Raw genomic sequence first — 27133 nt, forward strand, 5'->3', positions numbered from 1 at the left:
CAGGAGAAACAGCATCACAGAAAACATTCCTTCTTCTGTAGGAAATGTTGGGGGAAGGGCACGGCAGTGGAGATGCAGCTGGAGAGGGAGTGGGGTTGCTGCGTAGCTACAATGCATCTTAGGTACATTTATACAGTCGGGTAACAGTAACTAAAGGCAAATGAATGAACTGGGCAATGTTTCATTACAAAGCCTTCTTATTTGACACACCTGAACCTGAGATGATTGAAACTCACAGGCAAGGTGGGTCACGTTAGGATAAATCCGGAGGCAAATGCTTGCTGCTCTCTGTCCAAATCATTTCTTGCTCCTTAGACATTTCTGGAGCCCTAGAACACAGGTGAAGGCTAATGATGGGTCTTCCTGGGGACACTGAAGACAAGCCTTCTCTTTGTCTTTATGAATTTTCTTTGCCCTTTGGCCACGTTCATTGCAGGGGAGAGTGGTCACCTGAATTCCTGGAGCGCTTCAGGCCAGGTCAGTCCTGGGGGGAGGGCAGTGGTTACTGTCCAGTCAACAGAATGGCCTCTCATTACCAGTCAGGGCCACTCTTGAAGCATCCCTGCCAGGCTCTTAAAGCCTCCACAATCATTTGACTTTGAAGCCACATTTATTCTTCAAAATTCCTCCCTCAAGTGTGCATCAATGTCAGAGAGGTTCAAATAAGAGTCTATTTTTGTGATGGAGGATATTTAAGAAGTCATTCAAACGTGCGACATTCTAACATTTCACAAGAGAACAGATGGTCTGGGTTATGATCTGCATCTTCTATAACCTGTAAATCCATAGCTACATAATTCTCCATTCACTATTTTTAAGCATTTTCAAGAAGCTTGTAGAAATCATGTCCCAGTGGAAAGAGTGGTCTATGATGTGCTCAGTGAACTGGAGAAGACATTTGACAAGACAGTTCTGGATGCACTGTTCAGCAATCTTAACCTAAAGGCCTATCCTGACTTACTTGAGATTTGCCGAAGCTTCCAAAATGGTAATTATAGCTTTCAACAACTTTGGGGGATTCAAGCCCATCTTATTCATCGATTCATTCATTCAATCTTCATTCATATTTGACAGTCATTTTATTGAGCGACTGCTGCACGGCAGGCAGGGACAGAATACAGTGGTGAAGAAAATGCACATGACCCGTGTCCTCATGGAACTTACAACCCGTGGGGGTGGCAGACATTTAGCTGAGTAACCCCACAAATGATTGCTCGGCCAGGACCTGAATTTGGTGCTGAGAAATGTAGGATTTGAGTCTCTACTTTTTTGGGGGCAGGAGGAAGGCATGAATTATGTGCTTTCGTAGGAAAGGGGAGGAAGCCTCTCTGTTACCTGTAGTCATGTTCAAAGATTAAAGGATTTTCTTTATCTTAGAAAATGTGTCATTTGGTGCGGTTGTGCACCAACTCACTTCTCCAGACAAACAGTGGAGAAGTCACTGGAGAGGACGGGGGAGCGGCAGCTGGGAAAGGACCGGTGGGCTGGCAGAAAAGTGTGGCTGCAAATACAGCCTGGGAGGGAGTGTTTGGAAGCTAATTCTGGGAAGGGAAGTTCATGGGGAGTTTTGAGGGTCTGACACCCAGTGCCAAGAAATTTGAAGTTTACTATTTGGGAAATAAGAAGATAATGAAGGATTTTTAAGCAGAGTAAAAGTGAAAGAAGTCAATGTAAAGAATGGGATGTGCTGATTTGTGAAAACCATACCTTGATTAAAAGAAAAGCTATAATATTTCCACGCTATGATATATCCAAGTCAGAAAAAGGAATAAAGGAAATCAAATACCAATCATAAATTTTAAGTCAGTATTATATGTGGAACCAGGATGGCCCAAGGTCATGGGTATGAAGAAATGGCAGTTATCACTACTGCCCACATCTCAGAGGCTCTAATCCTCTCCATGGACTGTGGGGATCCCCTTCCTTGGACCCCAGCACCCACACCACATGTGTTAGTTTCTGGGGCTCCCCATGCTGAGGCTCACCGCACCCCCCAACACCCGCTGGGAGGTTGTTGCTGGTGCTTCCTAGACCCTGCTGTCCAAGGGAGCCAAGGGTCAGTGATCCAAAGCCAAGAAGCTGGTAGGAGGGTTGTGCAACCTGCCGAGAGACACATGCACTTGGGCCACCCCCTGTGTTCTCAAGACCTCTGACTCACACAGCATTTATCCCCATGTCCTCCTCCAGAGTTTGCCTGGACAAGAAGTCAGTGTGTCCTGGGGATGGCAGAAGCATCTCTTGTGCCAATAGAGCCTTTCTACCTTCACGCCTCCCCTACTGCCCTCACCCTTCAGTAGGTGCTGCCTCCGAGAGGTGTGCTCCCGTCATCTGTCTTTCTTGGCCAGCGTCCTTCTCTATTTCTTGGATTTTTTTTCCTCGTGTTTTGTGAGTCTTGCTTTTCTATCTATCTTCAGTTGCATTGCCTTGCAACACAGCTGCGAAGCGGGGTGCCCTGGGCTGCTTTCCTGCACTTCTTGTCACCACTTCCTGGGTACCTGGTACAGCTATGATATTCACTTTCAGTTGGGTCTTTCAAACGATATTCACTTCTTGTTTATGCCTTACAGAGTGTCTTTTTGTTGTTGTTCCCTGTATCTCTCCCCACCCATCCCACCCCAGGGAAATGCTAGCTCCTCTTCACTGTTAGGTTTCCTTCCCTGATCTAAGGTCCCCTTCCTCCCTCCCTCCTTCCTTCTTTCTTTCCTCTTTTTCTCTCTTTCTCTCTCTCTCTTTCTTTTTCTCTTTCTTCTCTCTCTCTTGATTCTTTGCTTCTCTGTTTATTTCCTTTAAAACCTCCATCCTTAAAAGATGTTGGAGCTCTTTTTTTTATATATAGGTCTATTTCTCTATAAACTTACTTTTCTCCTGATGAAATCCCTCTGCTTCTTCTCTATTCCTAGTTGCATGTAGAATTTACAAAGTACATTCCATATATATTACTTATTTTAAATTAGCTTTCATTGTTCTAAAGAGTTCATTGAACTATTTACAACTTTTCTACCATCCATCCTTTCTTAAACTTTGTGAGATGTATGGCAGCATCAGTCTCTGGTCCCATGAGACCCACTGAAGCCCAGGGTTCCCTGAGGGCTGGAAGGCTCCCACTCAACTGCCGGAGTCAGGGGTGAGCCAGGTATATAGTTGTGAGAAGAAGCTCCTGGTCACCGCCAGAGGTCTCTAACTGCCTTTCCTTCCTCTTCCCAGTGATTTATGACAACTTCCATTATGAAGCCATTGATGAAGAGACAAAGGCGATGCTCCACCTACAAATACCCCGTGAGCTAGGTACTTGTGACTCCACAGAGACTTGTTCTCTCATCTGCTGAGAGGAAAGGGGAGGAGAGATCAGGGGGGCCGAGCTCCTGGGTGGAGAGTGCCCCATGGGAAGGGGTGCAGAAGGAGACAGTGGGGATGCAGGGGGGAGCCAGGCCGGTGGTGGGTTGTATGGGATCCTAACTAACCAACCAGTTGTGGAATCCAAAAATGCTGTCAGGCAGATAGGACCACTCAGAAGATAGAACAGGAACCCACAAGAGCAGGTATTACTGTGACCATGAGGCACAATTAAGGGGAAGAGCTGGCAGTGGTAATTGTGAGTTAGGAATTCAGTGGATCTGGGAAGGGATGAGGTTTGGCACCAGGTGGCAGACCCAAAGAGAAAGCCAAGAAGGAACTGCTCTAAATGCTTCCCATAATAAGAGAAAAGAGAGGGAGATGGAGTAGTAATTGTGTGCAGAAGAGAACATGGAAGGAGTGGCTCTGGGTAGAAAAGAAAGAGAGAGGCGCCAAGGTGGCTCAGTCGGTTAAGCATCTGACTCTTGATCTCAGCTCAGGTCTTGATCTCAGGGTCATGAGTTCAAGCCCCGCATTGGGCTCCATGCTAGGCATGGAGCCTACTTAAAAAAAAGAGGGAGAGAGAGAGAGGAAAATGGAAAAGAGTGTAAGGGGGAGAAGAGAATAAAGGGCAGTAATCGCTTAACAGTGACAACAGTAGCAGCACCAGCCTTTCTCAGACCGCTGCGTGTAAGGTCAGCCCTTCCTGTGAAGCAACTTTTCTATTGCTCACAAATGAACTATGTACCCTCATTACCAATAGCCACTGTTTCCAGCTTTTCAATCATCCTTTTGCTCATATTATTACTAATAACTGATCATTGAATTATAATGCCTACAGCATTAATACCGAAAATTATGATTTCTTGCTAAGTTATTCTAACCCAGATATCCTTTTACAAGTACTCCTCATTATAACCCTATTATAAGGGTTTGTTATTCCCACTTTCCAAGGGAAGGAACGGAGGCATAAGGATAGTTAGTGATTTGTGCATGGTCACATGACTGGTCTAGGACTCGAACCTTCTCCCACACACAAGTTAAGGGCAAACATGCTGAGACCTCACTGCCAGGCTTTCACATCTGGCTCTACCTCTTGCTTACTTGGGCAACTTACTTACTTTCTGTGTTCCAGTGGATAAATTGAAACTGTCAATCTCTATATCTATAAATCTATATATCTAAAATAAGGTTGTTGTGAGTGTTGTTCAAGAGTCCGATGTACACTGAGCAAAAGAAGCCAATCACAAGAGTACATGCTGTGTGACCCTATTTATGTGAGCGTCAGGACAGATGAGTACAGTTCCAGAAAGGAAGGGCTTAATTAATGGTGATAAACATCAGAAGAGTGGTCGCTTACAGTGGGCAGAAACAGACTTGAAATCAGCACATGAGAACTCTCTGGCGTGGTGGAAATGTTCCAAGTGTTGAAAATGTCTAGTAAGCACCACTGCTTCGTTGGGAACACAGCTGTTTTCCATTTCAGTCAGGTGCATCAGAATGAGAAAGAGGTGGGCAAGACTTTGGTGAGCCCCAGGTGGGGTCCTTGGAGCTTGAACAGCAAAGTTCAGCTTCAGCACACAGAGGTCTCTTCTCTGGTCACTGTCTGAGTCCTGCTATTTTCTTGTCCCCTTTTCAGAGTCCTGTGAACGCTCACCTCTCCGAATTAATAATGTCAGAACACTGGAAGAGACACCCAGCTTACTGCCTTGTGAGGGACCAGGTAACTATCATTCAACTTACAATTCTGTATCAAATCTTTGTTTTCTTGTCTTTGCAGGAGGAAAGCCTGCATTTTGTCTCTGATCCCAGGCCTCTGCTAGTCCTTCCTTCTATCTGCCCTTACCTGCCCACAGATGTGACAGAGACTATGAGAAAAAGAGTCCGAGCTCCTCAGTAGAGAGAGTACTCATTGATGGAGAATATAGAAAGAGAAAGAGGAAAAGATAGCTAGGGGTAATATAGGACAAATCACACAAATGGATCCAGTTTTCCAAAAGGAACACAAACTCCTACCCTCAAGGGTGGGGAAGGGGGACAATTTTCAGTTAACTTCAGAGACCAATTGAAAGGAATTTGGAGGTAGCATGCCATGTGTGTCCATGTGGGAGACTGTCCCCCCCCGTAGCCGACCAGTGGGAGGTCCCTGGTACTGTAGTCAAAGCCCCGAGTGCTGGAGACAGTGAGAGAGGGGAATCAGGAGGACACCAGAGCTCAGAGAGACAGAAGATCAAGGTAAAGTGGGAGAAACAGTGATGGACAGGGAAGAAGTGGGAGATGTAGCAGAGAGGAGATAAACTGAAAAATGGCTCAAGGATCAGAGGTAAAAATTGAGAGAAAAATATACAGAAAAAGCAATATGGAGTGGAAAATAAATACTAGGATGTGGGGAAAGCCAGGGAGGTGCAAAGGCAAACTACGGAGAGAAGCAGAATAGATGGAAACTAGGGGAAGGGCAAATGGGGGACAAGGGGGAGAGGAACAGGTTGGGACGCTGCAGGTTCGGGGCCAGAGCACTGGATAGAAGCACCTTTGGGCACAAGGGCTGACAACATTAGGTGTGAGTTTCCACATGAAACTGTCCCCAGTTATCAAAGTGGCACTTACAAAATGTCAGATTGCAATAGGTCTCTCCCCGAGTATTCCAGTGATTCCCAAGACCAAATCTCCACCCCAGATCATCTTCAGAGCTCATTTATCCATGGACCTGAAGGCAGGAGTTGGATAGAAAACTACACTGGAGTTCTTTCAAGAGCCTTAACCTTGGCACACCCCGAACTGAGAGCATTGTTCATTCTTCATTGTTCAAGCTAGATCTAACCCTTCAGTGTTCTTTCCCTCAATGATAGATCACTGTTCATCCGTGTTTTTTTCAAGTCGGAAATGTAGAAGTTGCCCATGATTCCTCTGGCCTTCAATTACATGCCTGTCACTCCTCCAGCATGGTCATTTCTCCTTCAGAATATCTCCTACCTGTCCATCTGTCCTGTCCCCAGAGCCGAGTCTCTAATCCATGTCTCTGTCACTATCATGGTTCTCAGAGGCCGCCTTCTGCCTCCCTCCTCCCTCTAAACTTACTCCCATTAAGTGCATTATTTGCACTTCAATTAAAGGGGACATTTGAAAATAAAAATTAGATTATATTATTTTCCTACTTAGGAACAATAAGAAGTATTTCCTACTTCTTAATACACCAAGGATTACATTAAAGTTTCTTTCAGTGGGGCCCAGGGTGGCCCCCACAATGAGCCACCTGCCTACTTCCTCAGCCTCATCACCTGCCTGCTACACTATTACTTCAAGATAGAAGAGACTCTCTTCCCCAATGATTTTAATTGTTAAATATCTCCTTCACATCTGAGTCTTTTCATGTGCCTTATTTAGTACTGTCTTTCTGTTCCACTGCCCTCTGCTTTCCTTCCTCCATTCTGGTTAAATCTTATTTAACACAAACCACCTCGGGGAGGCCTTTCTTTAGAGAAAGCTAGACAGGAATAACTGAGAGACAAAGGATAGGAGAGAAAGAGCAGTATCAGGGAAAACAAGGGGGAAAGTCGCAGGAACGGAGAACGAGAGAGAAACACACCAAGAGAAAGAGAAACTCCAAGAGACAACAGCAGAAACTGAGGCAGGGAGAAATTAGATTTACAGAATCAAACAGAAAAGGGAAGAATAGAAAAAGGATGATGTGTAAGTAAGAAGAGGAAGATTTTCCCATGATGGGTGAATTATTCTCAGCCTCTAGTGAAAGCTACTGAAGTGAACATAACCTCAGGTCAGGTTGTCTTGGGGAATGGGGCATTCCAGTTTCTCAGGCTTTCTTGGTTTTTCTCATTTTCTTGCTATGCTATTTCCTTGGTCATAAATTGAGATGTCTGTGAGATTTCATTCCTTTCTGCAGAGGATAGCAAGGCCTGTTGGGAGACCAGTGATGATGAAGAGCCTCAGGAAGCCTGTGCTCCCCACCAAGATGTGGGCCCAGCAAAGAAGGGGGGAGGTTGCCAGTGTTGAGCTGCAGGATATCAGGCAGCTGAATTTCAAGCTGGTGTTTCCTGATGCATTTTACTCTGAGCACACGCCACAGTGAAAGGATTCAGTGTGTTCTGGAATCCCATGAATCACATAAATGTTCCCAAGTGCACATTTGGGGAGAGATATGCTGAAGAAGGGGGATGTCTTTCATACCTATTCATAGTAAAGACTTGGATTTATCCCCACTGACCCTTTAGCTTCTCCAGAGAATAAAAACTAAGCATTATCCTAATTATTGATAATGTTATTATTTTGTGTCTAATTTTGGAAAAAGCCCAAGAGAAACATGGTCATCCTTCAGATCAACTGCTCTCCACTCTAAATTATAATTTTTGTCAAATGGTTTTTATTATGTTACTGTGATTTGTCAAAGAATTTTGGCAAAGAAGATGTCATTTCATCTCCACAAACTTATGCATTTAGAGAGACAAACTGTTGCTTCTTCCTATTTTATAGATAAAGAAAGAGAAGCACTGCAGTGTATAAGGGTCTTTTACCAGGTCAAAGTAGTTACATAAGGGGAGGGACTGTGGTGATGGTCGTGTGGGGCTGGCAGAGGGTCACGGTGGCCAGGATCACAGAGGCAGAGTTCACACCGGGGAACCCAAGAGGTGTTCAGGTACCCAGGCCAGTAGATCAGGGCCCAGTGCAAGAAGGCCCTCATCCAACAAATATATTTCAGTAGTGAGAACAGGGAACGGCAGAAAGAGCTGGTAGGATTGGGACTTACCACGTGGAATGCAAGAGATCTGAGGCAGGAAGTAGGAAAACTGACAGATAGCGAGGAAGAGCCATGAAGAAGAAAAAGCCCAAGAGGGAAGCCCAGGGATTCATGGAGATGTCCAGTCCTTCCTGGTATAGAAGCAACAGTGTGTGGTGACAGAACAATGAGATGGAGAAAGGAGGTGTGTGAAGGATAACAGAAGAAGAAGAGACAGAGGGAGGCTCTGGTAGGTCTTAGGCGAGGTCCTTTTTCCCAAGGAGAAGCTCACCTGAGCACTGAATTCAGCATGAGGTTCCTGAGGTCTATTCCCTTATTGCTATGTCTGGTTGGTCATTTCTGCATTTCCCTTCAGTTTCCTGTGAGCACAAAGCTCTCCAAAGGACGAATGGAGGCGATTTTGAAGAGATACCCGAGCAGCCACCAGGCGATGGGGGAGGTAATTATGATTTAAATGACCAATTACTTCATTAAATTCGTTTGTCTGACTGTATGCAAAGGACATTTTCTTCCCATCCCCCAAACACAAATACACACTTTGTCTCAGCCTCTGGTTGCTTCCCTCAGGTGTGTGGGAGGCAGGGGGGAAGGGAGGCTAAGCACCTTAATGGAAGGGCTCTAGGGTGAAGAACTGAAGGGCACAGAATAATAAGAATGTAGACTGGGGGCACCAATGGAGTTGGCTAAGTAGGCCCAATTTTATCTAAATGTATATGGACTATAACACTACCAGGTTGGGGTTTGGGAGGGGAGAGATAATCTTAAACTTACTTCCCACGGATTGCATAGGATTAATGAAATACTAAGTATAGCAGAGAGAAAGTGAGGTAAGGGAATAAATAGGGAGATAATGGAGCAAAGAGATGAAGAACTTCCTGGAGGAGCAAAAAGAGCGAAATGCAAACAAATGGCAGAAGTCAGGGAGAGCAAGTCATGGTCAAAGAGACCCACAGCTTCATGGTGCAGGTGCAGCAATGTGTGGAGACAGGGTTCGAGGGAGAAGAAGGAAGGAGAGAGAAGGAAACAAGGTGCTAAAAAAAGCGGAGCGAGTTCAGTGGGTATAAACATACTTTTCTTCCTGAGGAGCAGTTCTCCTGTACTCTGAACATCAAGCTCCAATGCTCTCTGAGCATTGGCCACATCCAGGCAGAGTCCAGGCCAACTGTCTATCATGTTCCTGTTTCTCTCCTCAGTGTCCTGTGAACAGGTAGTTCTACAAAGGGACAACGGAGAAGAATCAGAAGAAATGCCCAGATTACTACCTTATGATAGAGAAGGTAATTAGGATTTAAATGACCTGTTATCTAATTAAAACTTTGTTTTCCTATGAATATAGAGGGACACTTTCTTCCATCTCTTCCCTATTCCCCTTCCATCCATCCATCCATCCATCCATCCATCCTTCCTTCCTTCCTTCCATCCATCCATACATCCATCCTCACATATTCACATAGACAAACTATGCCCAGCTTCTGATTGCTTCCCTTGAGAGACACAAGCAGTGAAGGATGATCTCAGACTGGTTGAGTTTTCCCTGGGTATAGAACACAGACAAAGAGAAGAATGGAAAATATAGTTGGAGTCATGAAATGAAGAAACACCAAGGTGATTGACAATTCTACTCAAATAGACATGGAGTCTAAATACAACCATGTTATCAGGGAGGGGAGATAATTTCCAACCTATTTTCCCTGAGGTTGTGCCAGGAACATGGGCATAATGGGTATAATTGCAACACAGAGAACTCACATGAAAGAGTTTTTTGAAATGGACCTGGCAAAGGGAAGGATCCTTGCTCATTTACCAATGGCCACAGTCCAAAACATTGATGATATGGGGAAGGAATATGGATGTGGATGAAATACACAGAAAGTCTGAAATTTAAATTTTCAGTTTTAATTCTTAGGTTGAAAAATTAGAAACAGAAAGTTAAGAACTAGAGAGAACAGACAGAAGCAGGGAAATGAGCACCATGGAAGAAAGGAGATAAGCTCCATCATCTTAGACAGGTAGAGAACATGATGTTAAGAGAGAAATGCAAGGTGAAGTGGGGGGGAGACACTAAGAAAAAAAAGGTGGGGGAGGGGCACAAAAGTTATACGTCAAGAAAAAAAAGATGAGTGAAAATTCAGCAGAGATGAATACTGTACAAAGGATAGAGAAGACAGTTTGGGGCATTGTAGGAATTGAGAGAAGAGTTGTTCGTCAGAAACAAGTCTGCCACTAGGGGTGGAACATGTTAGCCATGGGTTTTCAAGTTATGATGTCCCCAGTTATCAACATGGTACCTGTAATATTCTCAGAGGCAGTGGGCCTCCCCACCAGGCATCCTTGTCTGCTCCCATCTATAACTTATGATCCCCAAGCACCTGTCTGGCCCAGACTTGTCTTCTAACCTCATTCATCTGAGGGCCTGAATACAGTTGTGCAGAGGGCCTAAAGGACAACTCCATTTGGATGTTTTTCAGGAACCTAAATATAAGATACCCACAATTGCACATACCATGTTTCTTGACACCAGATCTGCTCCTTTCCCCGTATTCCCTATCTCAGTACAGAACACCATTGTTCCATTCCTCAGGCAGAATTTAGGGGTCATCATGACTCATCCCCCTCCCTCAACTCACATAGCCCATCAGTCATCCAGATTAGTCAGCTATATATCGAACTTGTCTCTTGCCTGTCCATTCTTCTCCATACCCAACACAAACACTCTGGTCAGATGTCTCTTCTCTCTGGAACCAGAGCAACAGCCTCCAGTCTCATATCTTCCCCCCAGTCATGTTCCCATCACACCCACTCTCTCCAGGTCAACTAGAGGACTCTGAAAATGCAGGTTGGTTTATCCTACTTTCCTATATTAAGTTGATAACTTCTTGTTGTCAGAAGGATTAAATCCACTTTCCTCCCCATGGCTCCAGCCTCATGTCTGTCCTGCAATTACTTCAAAAATTTGTATAAAATTTGTTCAGTAATTTTAATTATCTGATTACTCTTTCTCACCTGAGCTTTGGCACTGTTTTCTTGCCCACTTGCTCACTAATCTGGTGAAATCATGCAGATATTAGACACCATCTCAGAGATGCCTTTTCTGACCCCTAGAAAACAAGATAAGAGTCAGGGAGAAGAAATAAAGCAGAGTAGCAGGGAAGCATGAGGGGAAAAAAAGGAGGTGGGAACAGACATGGGGAAACAAACAAAGACGAAGAGGAGTGTCAAGAGATCCCAAGAGCGAGATACAAAGGTAGAAATGGAAGAGGCAGACACATTTGGGAAGGGTGAAAATGAGAAAGAGAACAAAGTGTGGGAGACAAGGTGTGCAAGGTTTCTGACAGTCTCCATCAGATTACTGGGTTGTGGGAGACTTCCTTTTATCTTCGAAAACCTTAAGATACAGGCATGCAAACTGTTGTAACCTCTCTTTTGTGGATGGGGAAACAAAGCACAAAGAGGTATGCAGGTTATTTTTGCAGGGGCAAAGCAGAAAAGGCAGAGTGGGCAGCAGTGGGTGTGTCACTGAGGGAACAGTTGTGTGAAGCCACCTGGCAGTCAGGGCAGGGTCCTGTGGTCAGACACAAAGAGGAAGCCCCAGGAGCCCGCACGTTCCCAAAGAAGTGCACCTGGGTCCAACATAAGACCTTCATTAAAAGAAAAACTAAGTTGTTAATTTTAGCTATTCTGACTGGTGTGAGGTGGTATCTCATTGTGGTTTTGATTTGTATTTCCCTGATGCTGAGTGATGTTGAGCATTTGTTCATGAGTCATTGGCCATTTGTATGTCTTCTTTGGAGAAATGTCTAACTATGTGATGGGTATTAAGGAGGGCACTTGAAGTAATGAGAACTGGGTGTTGTATGCAACTGATGAATCACTAAATTCTACCTCTGAAACTAATAATATAGTATATGTTAATTAAACTGAATTTAAATAAAAATTTTTTAAGAAGAGAAAAAAGAAAAACTGGGCATGGGTTTCCAAATGTTTCAACTATTTGACAACATTCTCAAGGGCCTGTGAACAGAAGAGTACTTTTAACAGCCCCTTCTGCTCTAATAGAATTTAATGATCAGTCTCCCACCTTAGTATAGGGGAATTGTTTCTAGTGTTTTTGCTGTTGGGCCTGTTTCACCTCAAAAAATAAAAATTTTCTTGAGTTTAAAAAAAATAAGGGAAAAACTGATGTTGGTGGGGAGAGAAAGGAAAATACTGACAGAGAGCATGGGAATGGACTCAACCACTTGGGCTTGAAGACATCTAGAGTAAGGAAGCTAGACAAGGTAACAGGAGAAAATAGATACATTATCACTGAAAAACAAAAACAAAACTAAGGCCTAAAAACAAGAGATGGGGTAGAAGCCCAGACAATGGAAGAGATGCACAGCTAGGAAACAGAGATGTGTGGAGGCAGAAATGCAGGTGGGATGGTGAGAAGTGGACAGAGGAGGTGTAACAAGATGGCGGAAAGCAGAACAAGACAGTGTGGTTCCCAGGGGCAGCATGGAGCAGGTGGCTTGCTTTCCCATCCTGGTGGGCATGGACATGCTGAGGTCTGCTCCCATCACCCTCCATGATCCATCATGTCCTTGTTTCTCTGCAGTGACCTGTGATCCCAGAGTTTCCCCAGTGACTAATGAAGGAGAACTAGAGGAGATGCCCAGCCTACCAGCAGAAGAGGGACAAGGTAATTCTGATTTAAATTCCCAACTCCCTCAATAAACCTTTGTTTTCTGATCAGCATGGAAAAAAATCTTGCCTTTCTCCCATCCTACCATTCTATTCTTCATATTCACATACATACAGGTGAGACTGTGTCCATTTTCTGTTTTGCTTTTTTTCAAAAACTGTAAGAGAGACTAAGAATAATGGTGAGCAGAGCTCCTGAGTGTAGAGGGTATCCATGCCTGGAGAACGTAGGGAGATATATAGCAAAGGTAGGCTGGGGCACCAGAGCAGAAGGGCCTGGGTGATTTTATTAAATGCCAATAAAAACCCAAGTACCAACAGGTTATGGCAATTGAGGCAACAAGATCATTTTCAGCCTACTTCCGGAAGTACCAGCAATATGGGAATAAGTTTTGTGAATGATTGATAGGTTTGCACTTTAGAAGGTCCCTCTGGAGATTGTTAGCATAGAGCTGATAAGGGAAGGCTGTCTGGTGCTGTGGTCCATGCAAAAAGGAAGGAACTTCTGTCAGTTTGAGAGGAAGCATCTGTGAGAATGAGGAAAATAGATAAAATAAGGGAAATTTTAAGGCATCCAGAGGAAAGACTCAGAGAAACAGAGCTAGAAAAGGAGAAAGTGAGAGACAACCTGGAAAGGGTATAAGCTCACGAGGAAATGAGATATGGAGATGAAAATTAGAGCGATTATATAATAATTTGGCAAATAAATATGAAAATAATAATAATGTGGAAGTAAGCACAAAGGAAACTATGTAGAGAAAGAGTTATATCAAAATAATTTAAAAATCAATAAGGAGTGGAAACTGGGGAAGGAAGAAGTTGGGATCTTGTAAAGCTAAAGTGCGAGTCTAGACAGGAGCATCTTCCGGCAAAAAGTGTCTATCTCGAAGGTGAGTTTTTATATTTAATCTCCCCAGGTAGAGAGTGGTACATGGAAGATACTCAGAGACTAATAACCCTCTCCCTGGCAGTCTCAGTTCTCCGGTAACAGAATGAGTCTCAAGTGCCTGCCTGCTAGGGACACCTGTCTCCCAAGATATCCCTCTGTGTACCTGAAGGCATTTATCACAGGATCCTCTCCATTTAGATGACTTTCAGGAACTGACACTTCCAAAGTTGAAACTAACAGCTTCTTCTGTGAAACTAGAAATTCCTTCTCCAGAGTTTGCTCCCTCGTTAAAGAGAACACGAATGTACCATTTCCTCTTGTTTCCATTCTACCCATTTTCTCCACTTTAGCATGATTGTTATTTGCAAGATATCAATCAGATCATATTATTTTCCCACATAAACCTGTGATTTTTGTTGCCTTAGGATTAAATCAGTTGTCCTTCCTGTGGTCTTCTGTGTCTCCCATTCACCATGGGGTACCAGTCTATTGCTTCTGCCTCATCTCTCATGAGAGTGTAAATATTTTCAGTGATTGCACTGCTCTGATCTTTCTTTTATATGTGGGCCTTAGAACAAATTTTCCCTGTGTTTGGTGGTGTTGCTTTGACCTAGTCTGTTCCTTATCCCATCTCCTGATCAGGTTCTACAGTACTATTTTAGGGATACCTCTCCTAACATAGAAGAAAGGGAGCAAGAAAAAACTGAGTGAGGTAGGGAAAGGCAATAAAGACACTAAAGAGTGTCAGAGGTGCAAGAGAGAAAGAGAAGAAAAGGAGACAGAAACACATCCAAACAAAGAGAAGCACCTAGGGACACTGGCAGCAAGAGATAAGGGCAGAGACAGAAGTAATGAGCAGGGGCAATGAGAAAGGGGAAGAAGTAGAGAGAGAATTAGGTGTACATGAGGGGAGGAAGATGGTGGATGGTCCTCAGGCTCTGGTGATGGCAACAGGAGGGAGTCAACCTGCAGGCCAGGAGAGCCCAGAGATTGACCAGATGGTTTGGGACAGGGACAGTCCCACCTAGCAGATACCTGAGTGTCCCATGTCCTCACTATGAGTTTTCCCACCATGATCTCCCCTGATTGTGTACTGAGATGACTGGGGCATTTCATTCCTTTCTGCAGAGCACAGCAATGCCTCCTGGGAGACCAGTGATGAAGAAGAGCCTCAGGAAGCCTTGAGCTCCCCACCAACATGTGGGCAAGGTAAGGAAGGGATTGCCAGCCCTGGGCTGCAGGATATCAGGCAGCTGAATTCAGAGCTGAACGGCATGGCCCTTATTGTTAGAACAGATGTATTCCCTCTTCATGTTGTGGTAGATAAATACTGGCAAAGACAGTGTCCTTTTTCCTTCACATTCTTTATGTCTATTTATAGGAAGGACTCAGTATTGTGATTTTAACCTCTGCCTACTTCTTATTTTCTATAAAGAATAAAAGTGAAGTATGTATCTAGTGCTTAATATTATTATTATATTGTCATAACCTTGGGTGGGCTTCAAACAAAACATGGTTCTGTGATCTATTTGTCAGAAGGAAAGATCAAGGGTTTCGAGCCCAAATTATAGTTTTTGTCACATTTTTGTCATCAGGTTATTGGATTATTTTGTGCTTTTTTTCTTTTCAAAGTACTTTGGTAAGTGAGATTTCCTCATAAATCTTTAGGACTTAGCTAGGGAAACTGCTGTTATTCCTCCTTAAAGAAAGACATAGAAGCACAGATGAAGGATACTTGTTTTTCCCTAAGATCAAGTAGGAGGAAGAGCAGAGACCCATGCCCTGAGCATCTCATTGCAGATAGTGGCTGTGTGAGGCTAGCAGGGGTCAATGTGGTCACATGTAAGAAGAGTCCAAGGGGAGATCTGTGGCTCCCAGAGGGAGCAGAACAGGGCCTAAAGCAGAGAAACTTCCACTTAGCAGATAAAGAAGGCCAGTAGGAAGGGGAAGAAATCAAGAGAGACAGTGACAGAAGGAATGGACCCTGTTTTAGGGATTGGAGAGACCTGGAAGAACAGAACTAGGAGGAATAAGCAGGAAAGAAAAGATTAATATCACCATTGAGGGAAAAAAAAAATAGAAAAGTAAAGAGATGGGAGAAGTCAGGGGAGTGGAGCCCACAAAATCAAGGATGCACAAATATTCTCCTAGTGCAGATGAGGAAATGTCTGGAGACAGATCTATGGGAAGGAAATGGAGAAGCAGAGAGTAGGAGAGTCAGGAGAAGGAGGGCTCGGTTGGATCTCAGGTGGGGTCCTTGGACCAGATGTCCCTTTTCCCAAAGGGCAGCTCACCTGTGCTCTGAACATCCTGGCTCAGCTCATTTCCTTATTTCCTTTCAGGGTCCTGTGATCCTGAAGCTCCCCAAATGATCAGTGAAGAAGAACCAGAGGAGGTGCTCAGGCAACTGCTATGTGATGGGGAAGGTAAGTATGATTTCAGTTCCCATTTCACTAACCAAATCTTTTTTTTCTGTCTACAAGGAGGAAAATTTCCCCTCTCTTCTCCCCTCCTCCACTGCTCCCCTTCACTTATACATACAGAAGAAATGTGTGAAGCCAAGTGAAAAGGATCAGGATTAGGTGTATGGGAAGGGAGGGAGATGGGTGGACCATTCTCAGCCTCTGGTGATAGTGACACGAGCCATGTTAACTCCCAGGTCAGGTGAACTCTAAGGCAGGAGGGTCTGAGGGCAGGGACATTCCCACCTGGAAGATACCTGAGCCACCTTGGTTATCAGGGTGGGTTTCCTGCTATGGTTTCTATTGGTCATATGCTGGATCCACTAAGGGATTTTATTCTGTTCAGCAGAAGGTAGCAGTGCCTGTTTAGAAATGTGTGATGAAGAAGAACCCCAGGAAGACTTGAGCTTGCCACCAGAAAGTGGATCAGGTAAGGGAGGACAAATGGCAGGATTTCCTTCTTTTTTTAAATGGATGAATAGTATTCCATTTTGTGTGTATATATATCTGTCTACCACATTTTCTTTATCCATTCATCTGTTGATGGACACTTAGGTTGTTTCCATGTCTTGGCTATTGTAAACAATGCTGAAATGAACATGGGGGCACAGATATCTCCTTGACATACTTATTTTGTTTCCATTGGATATATACCCAGGAGTGGAATGGCAGGATGATATGACGGTTCTAATTTTTAGTTTTTTGAGGAACCCTCATACTGTTCTTCATAGTGGCTATACCACATTACAATCCTACCAACAGTGCACCAAGGTTTCCTTTTTTCCACATCCTCACCGGCATTGGTTATCTCTCATGTTGATAGCCTCTTTTTCTTAACATCAACTCTGCCTGAAAATGGAGGTAATATCTCATGATATTTGCAGTCCCTGGGGTCGGGGAAGGAAATCTTGAGTGGACATTGAGAATTCTGCCTACTACAATGAGACTTAAGTATATTTCTAGAAAATAACAGTCCAGACAAGCCACTGACTTTCCCAAGTAAATAATTTAAGCTATTCTTATCAAATGGGACATTAAACAAAGCTGAGCATAAATATATTAAAGAAAAGAATCTGGCTTTAGAAAAGAGTTATAGTAATTGGGTTAGGCACTACAGAGAAGTGCGATATACCTACTTTGTTGATTGCCTGCAGATCTTGAATCATGCATAGTGTAGACATACTAATGTTCAGATCAATTATAAATTGATTATGTGTAGGAGAATTTTCTAAGAATTCTAAAGTTATTCTTCCTTTAGTACATTTAATCTGGTAGTTTCTTTTTTTAAAGATTTTATTTATTTATTGGAGAGAAAGAGAGAGCACAGGAGCAGGGGGCAAGGGCAGAGGGAGAGGGAGAAGCAGACTCACCGCTGAGCAGGGAGCATGACGTGGGGCTTGATCCCAGGACCCAGAGATCATGACCTGAACCAAAGGCAGATGCTTAACCGACTTAGCCACCCAGGGGCCCCTTAATCTGGTAGTTTCATTTACAGAATAAGTCCTTCCTATTAAGTTTATAGGGACTTTTTAAAAGAAAAGAAACTGTTAGATGATGGTCTGAAAGTAGCAGTTACTGGTTGGGACATGGGAACTTTTGGTCATCTTTCTCTCTCTTTCAGAAATACTATCAAAAGCACTGTTTACTTTTGACATGTCCAGAGTTCCCCTTTGAAACCCAAAGTTACCTTTGGTGAAATTTTGCCATTTATTAAAATAAGTGCAAGAATGATTCTGAGAGTACAAAGAGGAAGTGGAGTTCTGTCAGTGGGAGATTGTAGCTTTGGCCAAGACACAACCATGACAAATAGCAATGCGGCCACCACATGCAGTCCTTAGTGTGAATGGTGTCCTGCAAGTGAATGGAGTAATGGGTTCATCCACCGAGCAGAGACTACAATGGGAACATATGATTGATTACATGATAGTAGTTGACCTCAGATTATATGCTAAACAAAATGATTTTGTTTCACAAATTGACAAGAGGTTTTGGTGAAGGATTCAAGACCAAGGGTGACCAAATATCTTTGCACAAGTTAGCTACTATTTAATGGACCCACATCCATGAATTAGTTTTGGACAGGGGACTTATCAGGGTTATGCCTCCATTTAACCATTTAACCCTCCAGGGTTATTTGCTTTGGATCACTTTCTTCTAACATTCAAGAAGCACAAGAAATCAGGAGCAATCAAACACATAAGACAAAACTTTTGAAAAATAGACAAAAGTAAGAGTAAATGAAAGAGTAGAAGAATAAAAAAATATTACAGAATATTTGTTAAATGCTGCACCTCCAAACCAAAATGTCTAACTACTTTGTGTCTAATTGCATATACATCTTTAAGTAATAAGATTAATTCAGAAATAAGAACTCAGTGAAACAAGTCAGAGTTCAAGTCGTTGTTGAGATGGATTGATCAGGAAGACAATCTGAGTTGGGCAAAAGAGGCAGTGGATTTATACCTATTGGCCCAAGGATCCCACAAGACATTGTTAAACAAGAGTCTTCAAGATGGGTTGGTGGGAAATCCATTTTTGGAGGGATAGACCATCATGCCATCTCTGAAGCTAAAGGAAGGATTTATTGCGTGCTAAGCAAGGTGCATGGTGGAAGGAGGTATGGTATTTACAGGACATAGTTCTTTTAAAAAGGAAATTGCTTTTAGGTAGAGTTTTAGGAAGCTTGTAGTTCAGGAACTGCAGACTTTCAGACCTGGGGACTGTTTATAACTAGGTTATCATTTAGTAATAGATATAGGCTTTCTGGAGTGTGGCTGATTGGCTGATTTTCAGAAGTGTAAGGCTGTCACTGATTGGCTGGCTTTAAATGTGGTTAGTGATGTAAGTAGTGATGGGCCAATTGGGATGAGTTTAAAAACCATTCTGGTAATTACTTTTTACAATTTTCAAAGAACAGTTGGTTTTTCCTGGAAGGATAAGATCTTTTTACTTTATTCTTAGGGCTACAGGTAGAAAAGTAGGAGTAAAGAAAGCAGAATGAGGTACAAAAGATGGGGAAAGCATGGCTTTGGCAGCTCTAGGTTGTGATTATTAGAGCAGGTGTAGTCTTCTCCCAGAAGGCAGTTCATTTTAGCTCAGAATATCAGGGTGCAGCATAAGAGCACCAGAAATTCTTCCCTCATCACTCTCAGGATCCATGGACTGTAATTTTCTTGCTTCTCTTTAGTATCTCGCGAACTAGAAACTCTCCAAATGAATAGAGAGGAAGAATCAGAAGAGCTTATTTCCAGCCTACTAACCTATGATGGACAAGGTAATTATGACTTAAAGAATAATAAAAAACAGAAACAGAGGCTGATAAAGAGAAACAGACAAGGGAGGAAAAAGGGAGACTTAAAGGAAAGGCCAGAGATGGGGAGGGTCAATGGAAGACTTCAGAGGAAGAAGCAGAGAAGGCGAGATAAAGAAGGGTACAGAAAGGGGGATCCCTGGGGTAAACGAAAGTCTTCATACATCACAATTTTGGCCCAGGCGCTGAGCTACCAGCATATGGAAATAAGAAGTGTTCCTGTGTTATGTGCTTCTCAAAAGATGTGCCAGAAGGTCCAGAAGCAAGTACTGCAAATAGCCAAGCACGTGACACGATGGGTAAGGCTACTGGAGGGTCGAGGGATGGGGGTGACTCTAGGGGCAGGGTGGTGGCAGGTGATCTGGTCCATCCCAGTATCCTGATCCCTGCTTTGCTTGACCTGACCCTTTTGGGAATAGTAGAGAGGCAAGAGATCATTATAAAGTTGCGTTTAACAGGATGGGCCCTGCTCATTATACATGAGTGACGTAGTAGAAATACGCTCTTAAAGATGGCAGTATCGTGTTTACTACATTAGTCTACTAATAAAGATGGCAGTATCGTGTTTACTACATTAGTCTACTAATAAAGATGGCAGTATCGTGTTTACTACATTAGTCTACTAATAATAAAGTCTTGTATTTATACAGTGATTTCCATCCCTGTCACACCCAATCTTCTGTGGAGCCCGAGAAAGCCAAGCATACTTCTGCTAGTAGATAACAGTGTCATTTTGTCACAACCTTAGAAAAATCTCAAAAGACAACTAGTGATGCCACTTACTTGTCAGGAGGAAAGACTATTCTTAACTTAGCACATATTTTTGATGGATGCCCTCTAGCGTGTCGCTGGTTTATCTAATGATTTCCTGTAAATGTTTGCCCGTAAGATTTTATTTAATCCTCACAAAAAATCTTAAGACCTAGACAAATATCCCTGAGTAAACTGAAGTACACAGGTATTTCAGTGTTTTTCCAAGTACTGTTGAGAAACAAAGGAAGACCCAGAGCCCATCCTGGACTCCTACTTCTCAATTCAGTAGGTTTTTAGTCCCTTTAGAAAGAAGAGAGAAATGATAACCCAAACAGCTTTATAAATTCAAGTGTTCTGCAGTATGAATAATCCTAAAATTTGTAACTTTTATTTATTAATTTCTGTTTCCTCACCCTCACCTGTTATTCTCCAGATACTGTGGATCTTGGAAACAACTCTTCTTCGGGAAAACTCAAGAGGAAGAGAAGTAAGAGTGCCTAAGATTTTGCTTGCTTTCGATGTTAAAAATGAGGTTTTCAATGCTAGAGTTGCATTATTACTATTTACGATAATAAGTGATAATAATATGATGTCCGCCCAAAATGTCCATATCTTAATCTCTGGAATTTGTATTATCTATTATCTTACATAGCAAAAGAGATTTTACAGATGTAATTAAGGTAGGGACCTTGGAAGAGGATATTGTTCTGGATTATCTGGGTACACTCAATATAATGGAATAGCTGTTCTTGTCTGTGGAGAGAGGGGGGTGGCCATGGACGATAGTCACAGAGAGATACCATATTGCTGACTGGAGGAGGAGGAAGATGGAGGAAAGGAACCAGGAATATGGATGACCTCTGGAAGCTGGGAAAGTCAAGGAAACGTATTCTACTGTACAACCTCCAGGAGGGAATGAAGGCCTACTGACCCTTGTCAGACTTCTAATCAACATAACTGTGAGATAATAAATTTATGTTGTTTTAAGCCACTAAATTTGTAGTCATTTGTTATGGCAGCAATAGAAGAGTAATCCAGACTTTGGTTATTGGAGGTGTGGTGCAGCTGTAACACATTCCTAAAAATGTGGAAATGGCTTTGGAATTGGACAGTGGGCAGAGGGTAGTATTTTAAGTGGAATGATAGAAAATGTCTAGATTGCCTTGAGCAGTTTGTTAGAAATATGGGGCTGAAGACTCTGCTAGAGAAAGCTTGGACGTGCAGAACATGGTAGAGAAAGCCTATTTTGTCTTAGAGGACATGCAAATCATCATGAAGACTTGGTAGAAATATGGAAGTTCAAGGTGTCACTGGTGAAGGCTCTGAAGGAAACAAGGAACGTGTTTTTGGAACCTAGAGAAAAGGAGATCCTTAGTATATAGTGTCAGAAAGCTTAGCAAAATTCTGTCCTGCCGATAATGTGGAAGGCCGAACTTTCTGGATAAATAGCTAAGGAGGTTTCTAAGCAAAGTGATAAAGGTGCAACTGGTTTCATTTTGCTGCTCATAGTAAAATGTAAGGGGAAAGAGGTAAATTGAAGGAAGAACTGCTTAGCAAAAGGAATCTGGACTTGATGATTTGAAAAATTCTCAGCCTTTCCAAGCTGCAAAAGGTGCTAAAATTTGGAGCTTCACTGTCGGGAAAAGTGTGGTCTATAGTGATAACCAAGAGTATGGCCCTACAACTTTCTGCTAATGCAGCAGAAGTAGTGAACGGTCAGAGTATTCAGTCACAAGGAAAAGGTTCTTTGAAGGGATTAAGTATGTGACTCACAGATCCCCTCGGCCATGTCAGCAAAAGTAAAAAATAGATACATGATTGTATAGGAAAGATCTGTGGAAGAGTCTGTCTAATGGAGGAGATCCCCATGACATACAAGAGAGTGCTATGATCCCTAAGGATCTTCTATCAACAGAAACAGGGACGTCCATGTCCTGATTTCTGGAACCTGGAACCCATTACTTCACATGGCAAGAGACTTTGAGGGTGTGATTAAGCTAAGAATCTTGAGATGGAGAGATTGTCCTGGATAATGTGGGTGGCCCCAATTAAGTCACACGGGTCCTTAAAATCAGAAACCCTTTCCCGCTGTGGAGAAAGGGATATGTGATGATGAGATAATGATCAGAGCAATGCAGTGTAGCTGGTTTGAAGATGAAGACAGGGGGCAGTGAGCCAAGAAATGTGGGCAGCATTCAGAAGTTGGAGAAAGTAAAGAAATGGATTATCCCCTATAGCCTCCAGTAAGGAACAAAGCCCTGTAGACACCTTGATTTTAGCCCTATGAGACTTGTCTCAGATTTCTGACCTTCAGAACTATAAGATAATAAATTTGCATTGTTTTAAGCCACAAAGTTTATGGCAATTTATTACAGCAGCAATAGAGAACTAACACTTTTCATAAGACCAAAAAAATTAAAAAAGGAATATTTCACCTTTATATGGTTAGATTATATCTTTTAAAATAGTAATTTACATATTTTTCAAAATGCTCCCATCTTTATTTTATTTATTTATTTTTACATATATGATCTTTGTTGGGGTGCCTGGGTGGTGCAATCGGTTGAGCATTGGACTCTTGGTTTTGGCTGGGGTAGTAATCTTGGGGTTGTGGGATCAAGCTCTGGGTCAGGCTCCACACTTAGCTCAGGGTCTGCTTGGGTTTCTCGCTCCCTCTCCCTCTGCCCCTCCCCTAACGTGCATGTGCAAGTGTGCTCGTACTCTCAAATAATAAATTAATCTTTAAATATTAAAAAAACATATGATCGGGGTGCCTGGGTGGCTCAGATGGTTAAGCATCTGCCTTCGGCTCAGGTCATGATCTCAGGGTCCTGGGATCGAGCCCCGCATCGGGCTCCCTGCACGGCGGGGCACCTGCTTCTCCCTCTCCCTCTGCTCCCTGCTTGTGCTCTCTCGCTCTCTCTGTCAAATAAATAAATAAGGGGCGCCTGGGTGGCTCAGATGGTTAAGCGTCTGCCTTCGGCTCAGGTCATGATCTCAGGGTCCTGGGATCGAGTCCCGCATCGGGCTCCCTGCTCCTTGGGAGCCTGCTTCTCCCTCTGCTTCTCTCTCTCTGTCTCTAATGAATAAATAAATAAAATCTTAAAAAAATTAAAAAAAAAAAAAAATAAATAAATAAATAAATAAATAAAATCTTTAAAATATATATATATATGATCTTTGTAAACTTTAATGTATATCTTTACAGATTTTTTCATGCATGTATTTTTTATTTTTTTATTATTATGTTATGTTAATCACCATACATTATATCATTATGCATATATTAACACATTTAGAATTTTATCATAAATCTAAATAAGTCTATTCATACTGTCAGATTTTCTTTACTTTAAGTCAGTATTTCATGCACAAGACGCTACAAACATTTAACATTTTACCTGTAAAAATTTTTATTTCATTCCTGTTTTAATTGGTATTGCTTTCATTTTTGTTGTGGTTGAGCATTTTTCAGTTATTATTGGTCATTTTTTTTTCTCCTAAAAATGCCTGGTACATGTGCCTTGCTAGTGATACAATCCTGCTGGCCTTTTCTTTTTTTTTTTTTAACCATGCTGAACAAGCATAGGACTATATATATATATATTACATTTTGTCGATCTATGTTATTATTTAGTTTTGTTTGATGCTATTCTTTTTGGTTTATATTATCTTTTGTTCTAAGGAAGTTGGAAAATTTTATGTAGTAAACCCTGTCAGGCTTTTTCTTTATGTTTTCTAGGTTATACTTAAAATTTACAAAGATATTTCCCACCTCAAAATTTTAAAAATATTTATATCTGCTTCCAGAATACCTGAAGTACTTAATGCTTTTTAATGTTTAAATCTATAATAATTCACCTTTTTGTGTTTGATGTGAGACAATAATTTCAAGAAATAACCCCAATGCTTTTTTCTTCATGACTTAAAATGCCCTTTTTATGTGCCTTTCCTTGTATTTGTGGATCTGTGGGTGCACTCTACTCTGAAACATTCGTCTGTTTATTTCTAATGCATAGCAAATTGGTTGTTTTTTTTTTTTTAATATTTTATTTATTTATTTGAGAGAGAGAGAATGAGAGAGAGCACATGAGAAAGGGGAGGGTCAGATGGAGAAGCAGACTCCCTGCCGAGCAGGGAGCCCGATGCGGGACTCGATCCAGGGACTCCAGGATCATGACCTGAGCTGAAGGCAGTCACTTAACCAACTGAGCCACCCAGGCGCCCCGCATAGCAAATTGGTTTAATTACAAAGCTCTCAAGTATATTTTGCTATTCCTACTCATTATATTTTCTTTTGCAAGGAAAAAGTAAAAAGTGCAGGGAGGAGCATCATAAAAGAGATGTCAAAAGTTCAGTAATCCTGGCTTGCTCAGTGTGGATGAGTTTTAAAATCAGTCAAGATTTCCCCCCAATCCCTCCCCAATTCTGTTGGGACCCTGATTGAAAATACATTGAACTTGCAGATTAATTTGAGTAGAATTGAAGGAGAATGAATCACACATTTATTCAGATCATGTTCTATGTTCTTCAAAGTTTTAGTTTTCTTTCTGTAGATCTTGCACATTTTTACTTTTCTTATCAGCTTTATTGAGATATAATTTCATACGATAGCAGTCATCACTGTTAAGGGATGGTTAGATAAGTTTTAACAAATGTGTTCTGCCATGTCATGCCACCACGATCATCACATGTAACATTTCCATCATCCAGTGGACCTGTGTCCCTTTTCCCACCCTCTGGCTCTTGACAACAGCTGATCTGTTTTTATCACTATAGTTTTATCTTTTCAGGAATTTCATAAAAATGAATTCATACAGTATACAGACAGTATACAGTTTTTCAATATGTGGCTCTTCCATTTAGCATGAAGCTTTTGAGACACATCCATGCTGGTCTGTGTATCATTAGTTACTCCATCTTTACTTCTGAGAAGTATTTCATTATATGAATACTCCACAGATCTACTCGCCTGTTGATAGATGTTGAGTTGTTTCCAGTTTTTGGCTATTGCAAATAAAGCTTCTAGGAACATGTGCATACAAATCTTTAGGTGGACATATGATTTAATTTTTCTTAGGTAAATACATAGGAGTGATACTACTGGGTCATATGAACATAAGTACATGTTCAACATTTTAAGGATCTGCTAAAGTATTTTTTATGTTGTTGTACCTTTTTATATTCCCATCAGCAATGTATGAAAGTTCCCATTACTCCATATATTTACCAACACTTGGTATTGCTAATCTTAATTGTAGCTATCCTCGTAGGTGTGTAATGGTAATTCATAGTTTTAATTTGCATTTTCTTAATGAGTAATGGGCTGAACATCTTTTTATGTATTTGGTTGCCACACATAGATCTCATTTAGTGAAGTGTCTATTCAAATCTTTTACCCATATTTATCTGGGTTGTTTATTTTCTAGTTGTAAAGTTATTAATATATTCTGGATACAAGTCCTTTGTTTGTTATGTACCATACAATCTGTAGCTTCTCTGTTCATTTTCTTAGCAGCGTCAAAGAGCAAAATTTATTTTGAAGTCTAACAGTATTTTTTATAATCTGTGACTTTTTAGTTCTATTTAAGAAATCTTTGCTCAAGATACCATATTTTCTTCAAGAACTTTGATGGTTTTTAGCTCTTACATTTAGATCTGTGATCCAGTTTGAGTTAATTTTTGCATATGGTATGAGGTAAGGATTCTTTTTTTCTTTCTTTCTTTCTTCCTTTCTCTCTTTCTTTTTTTTTTTTTTTTTTGGCATTCAGATATCCAGTGGTTCCAGACCATTTTTGCATTGAATTAATGAGTTAATTACCTTGACATCCTTGTTTTAAATCAGTTGCCCATATGTGCTTAGGTGTATTTTTGGACTTTCTTTTCTACTTAACTGTATGTCTTATCTTTATGCCAATACTATACCATCTCAATTACAATAGCTTTATAATAAGTGCTGAGATCTGGTAGCTTAAGACCTCTCATTTTGTTTTTCTTTTTCAAATTTGTTTTGACTACTTTAAGCCCTTCACTTTGGAGCTTCTTCTGTCTTTCAATTCAGTCACTGTCAAGATCATGTCATTGTCCAGGGGTACCTGGGTGGCTCAGTCAGTTAAGCGTCTGCCTGCGGCTCAGGTCATGATCTCAGAGTACTGGGATCGAACACTAACCCCATATCGGGCTCCCTGCTTAGCGGGGAGTCTGCTTGTCCCTCTCCCTCTGCCCCTCCCCCAACTCTCTCTCTCTCTCTCTCTCAAATAAATAAATAAATAAATAAATAAATAAATCTTTAAAAATAAAAAAAAAGATCATGCCATTGTCCAAAGTGCTTCCTGAGCTCCAGCTGCGTGTCAATGTGTTAGGCCAACAGAGGGAAAAAGGGTGAAGAGCAAAAAACACCTTCCTCCAGAGGTCTCTTTTGTGAGAAGCTTTCCTAGAGTTCCCCTCCTCCCACAACAATATCCTGCTCTTACCTTACTGATCAGATCTTAAGCTGGTAGCCATGAGAGCTTGAAAGGGAGGTTATGAACTAGGGTGTTTTGTACAGACACATTGACGTCTTCAGTAGTGCAGGTATTCTATTAGTTAAATAGGAATGGAAGATGCATATCTGGAACACAGTCTGAACAACTGACCTCATCAGTTCTTTAAAATTTGGTGAAAGTTCCTTTGCACACTAATGTATGGTCAATATTTGTAAATGTTCTATGCCACTTTAAAATAGTGTACGTTGGGCTCTAGCTTCTCCCCATACACATCTTTATCAAGCACAGCTTTGTTATCTATATCTTCTAAATTAAACTCTTCTGGGTTTGCACAGAGATGTGTTCGGTTCTCCCACGTGATTGTGTATTTGCCAATTCTTCCTTATTCTGTTGTTTTACTTTAAATACCTTTGGTGTTTTAGCCTTGAGGTTCCCCTTCTTTTTTTTTTTTTTAATTTTTTTATT

General features: G+C 41.8%; 1 protein-coding gene across 11 annotated transcripts in view; it reads left to right on the forward strand.

Moving 5' to 3' along the window:
• LOC118546997 (nuclear body protein SP140-like protein) overlaps window positions 1-27133 on the forward strand; it is a 62391-nt gene that overhangs the window by 13600 nt on the left and 21658 nt on the right. For 8 of the 11 annotated variants that reach the window (XM_036110134.2, XM_078071426.1, XM_078071428.1 and 5 more), the window contains 12 exons: window positions 820-988; window positions 3205-3285; window positions 4973-5056; window positions 8442-8525; window positions 9280-9363; window positions 12684-12767; window positions 14787-14867; window positions 16001-16084; window positions 16467-16550; window positions 19308-19394; window positions 19613-19729; window positions 20617-20670. In XM_036110134.2, the coding sequence (XP_035966027.2) occupies window positions 820-988; window positions 3205-3285; window positions 4973-5056; window positions 8442-8525; window positions 9280-9363; window positions 12684-12767; window positions 14787-14867; window positions 16001-16084; window positions 16467-16550; window positions 19308-19394; window positions 19613-19729; window positions 20617-20670 (1093 nt within the window). The remainder of the gene's footprint in view (window positions 1-819; window positions 989-3204; window positions 3286-4972; window positions 5057-8441; window positions 8526-9279; window positions 9364-12683; window positions 12768-14786; window positions 14868-16000; window positions 16085-16466; window positions 16551-19307; window positions 19395-19612; window positions 19730-20616; window positions 20671-27133) is intronic. The other 3 variants (XM_078071423.1, XM_078071425.1, XM_036110140.2) reach the window with 3 other exon arrangements.

Source organism: Halichoerus grypus, chromosome 4 (genome assembly GCF_964656455.1).
Source record: "Halichoerus grypus chromosome 4, mHalGry1.hap1.1, whole genome shotgun sequence".
In the NCBI taxonomy this organism is placed as follows: Eukaryota; Metazoa; Chordata; class Mammalia; order Carnivora; family Phocidae; genus Halichoerus; species Halichoerus grypus.